We start from the raw sequence: 1,242 nt of genomic DNA, 5'->3' as shown, positions 1-1,242 counted from the left end.
GAGAATGAGGGAGGGGGATAGGGAGGTGAGGTGGTCAGTGAAGGGGATAGGGAAGTGAGGGAGGGTGAATGGGTTGGTGAGGGTGAGGGAGTTAGGGAGGTGAGGGGATAATGGTGAGGGTGAGGGGGATAGGGAGGTGAGGGGGATAGGGAGGTGAGGGAGTAGGGGGGGGGGGGGGAGGGGGGGGGGAGGGGATAATGGTGAGGGTGAGGGGGATAGGGAGGCGTGACCCATGACCTCCCTCACTACCTGGTCACACCTACCTCTCGGAGGTGTCCTGGGGGGTAGTGTCCAGTTCGGGGCTGCTTCGTTCGGTGAAATACTCATAAACTGGGGTCACTTTGCTCAGGACGTATCTCTGTGAGGGCAGGAGGCACAACCGACCTTTACACTCCGACCTTTCACCTTTGCGGCCTAGTTCGCCACTGCCCATCTCGGCCTCTCTCTCTCTCTTTCTCCCAACCCCCCCCCGCTTCCAAAAAAATCTCTCTGCCACGTTCCCTGTTTCCCTCTCCATCCCTCACTCGAATGTGGAGTGGGCCATTCTGCCCCTCAGTCTGACCCCAGCCAGCCCCGGTAACCCTTCATCGTTGCACCCCAAGAACCTCTCACTCTCCCCGCTTCCTTCCTCCCACCTAATTCCATCTTTCTCCTCTACTTGCCCGTCCCGCGCTCCCACCCCCGCCTCACTCCACTCTCTGTTGCGTTACGGCTCTGAAAGGGTTAATGCTTAATAAGCTCCACCCACTCTGATGGGGCCCTTTCTCGGGGTGAAGATGGAGTTCATCTGAAGTTCCACACAGCCCCTTATAGAAACTAGGCACGGGGGCGAGGGTCACGGTGTTATCAGAAAGGGAGTCGTAGTTTGCAAAATCCTTACGCCCGACATGAAACGTACAAGGCCACACACAAAGGTTCTGGGGAGAAAGTGGGAAAATGGCGGTTGCAAACCCTCTCAGCCATGACTGAATGGCAGTGCGGATGCGATGGGCCAAATGGCTTCATTTCTGCTCCCGTCTCTTGTGACCTCCCTCACAAACACAGGGCCTCGAATCGCAGGACACCCAGACTGGTTTCAGAACCAAGGAGAATCGCAGGAGCGGAGAGTGGCCCTTCGGCCCATCGAGCCCACACCGATCCCACCCAAACCCAGCCCCGACCCCACCACACCCTATCCTCCGTGGCCCCTCACTCTACCCCGGTGACCCCTCACCCTACCCCCCGCCGCCGTGATCCCACATC

General features: G+C 58.8%; 1 protein-coding gene across 1 annotated transcript in view; it reads right to left on the bottom strand.

Moving 5' to 3' along the window:
• Nucleotides 1–1,242, bottom strand: part of LOC122546798 (aminopeptidase N-like) — a gene marked incomplete at its 3' end in the record, with an annotated part of 9,545 nt that overhangs the window by 4,506 nt on the left and 3,797 nt on the right. Inside the window, exon 3 of the mRNA XM_043685429.1 lies at nucleotides 264–358. Within this exon, the coding sequence (XP_043541364.1) occupies nucleotides 264–358 (95 nt within the window). The remainder of the gene's footprint in view (nucleotides 1–263; nucleotides 359–1,242) is intronic.

Source organism: Chiloscyllium plagiosum, unplaced genomic scaffold, assembly GCF_004010195.1.
Source record: "Chiloscyllium plagiosum isolate BGI_BamShark_2017 unplaced genomic scaffold, ASM401019v2 scaf_13927, whole genome shotgun sequence".
In the NCBI taxonomy this organism is placed as follows: domain Eukaryota; kingdom Metazoa; phylum Chordata; class Chondrichthyes; order Orectolobiformes; family Hemiscylliidae; genus Chiloscyllium; species Chiloscyllium plagiosum.
The sequence above is the reverse complement of the archived record's forward strand: the minus strand, read 5'-3'. Positions and strand labels throughout refer to the sequence as shown.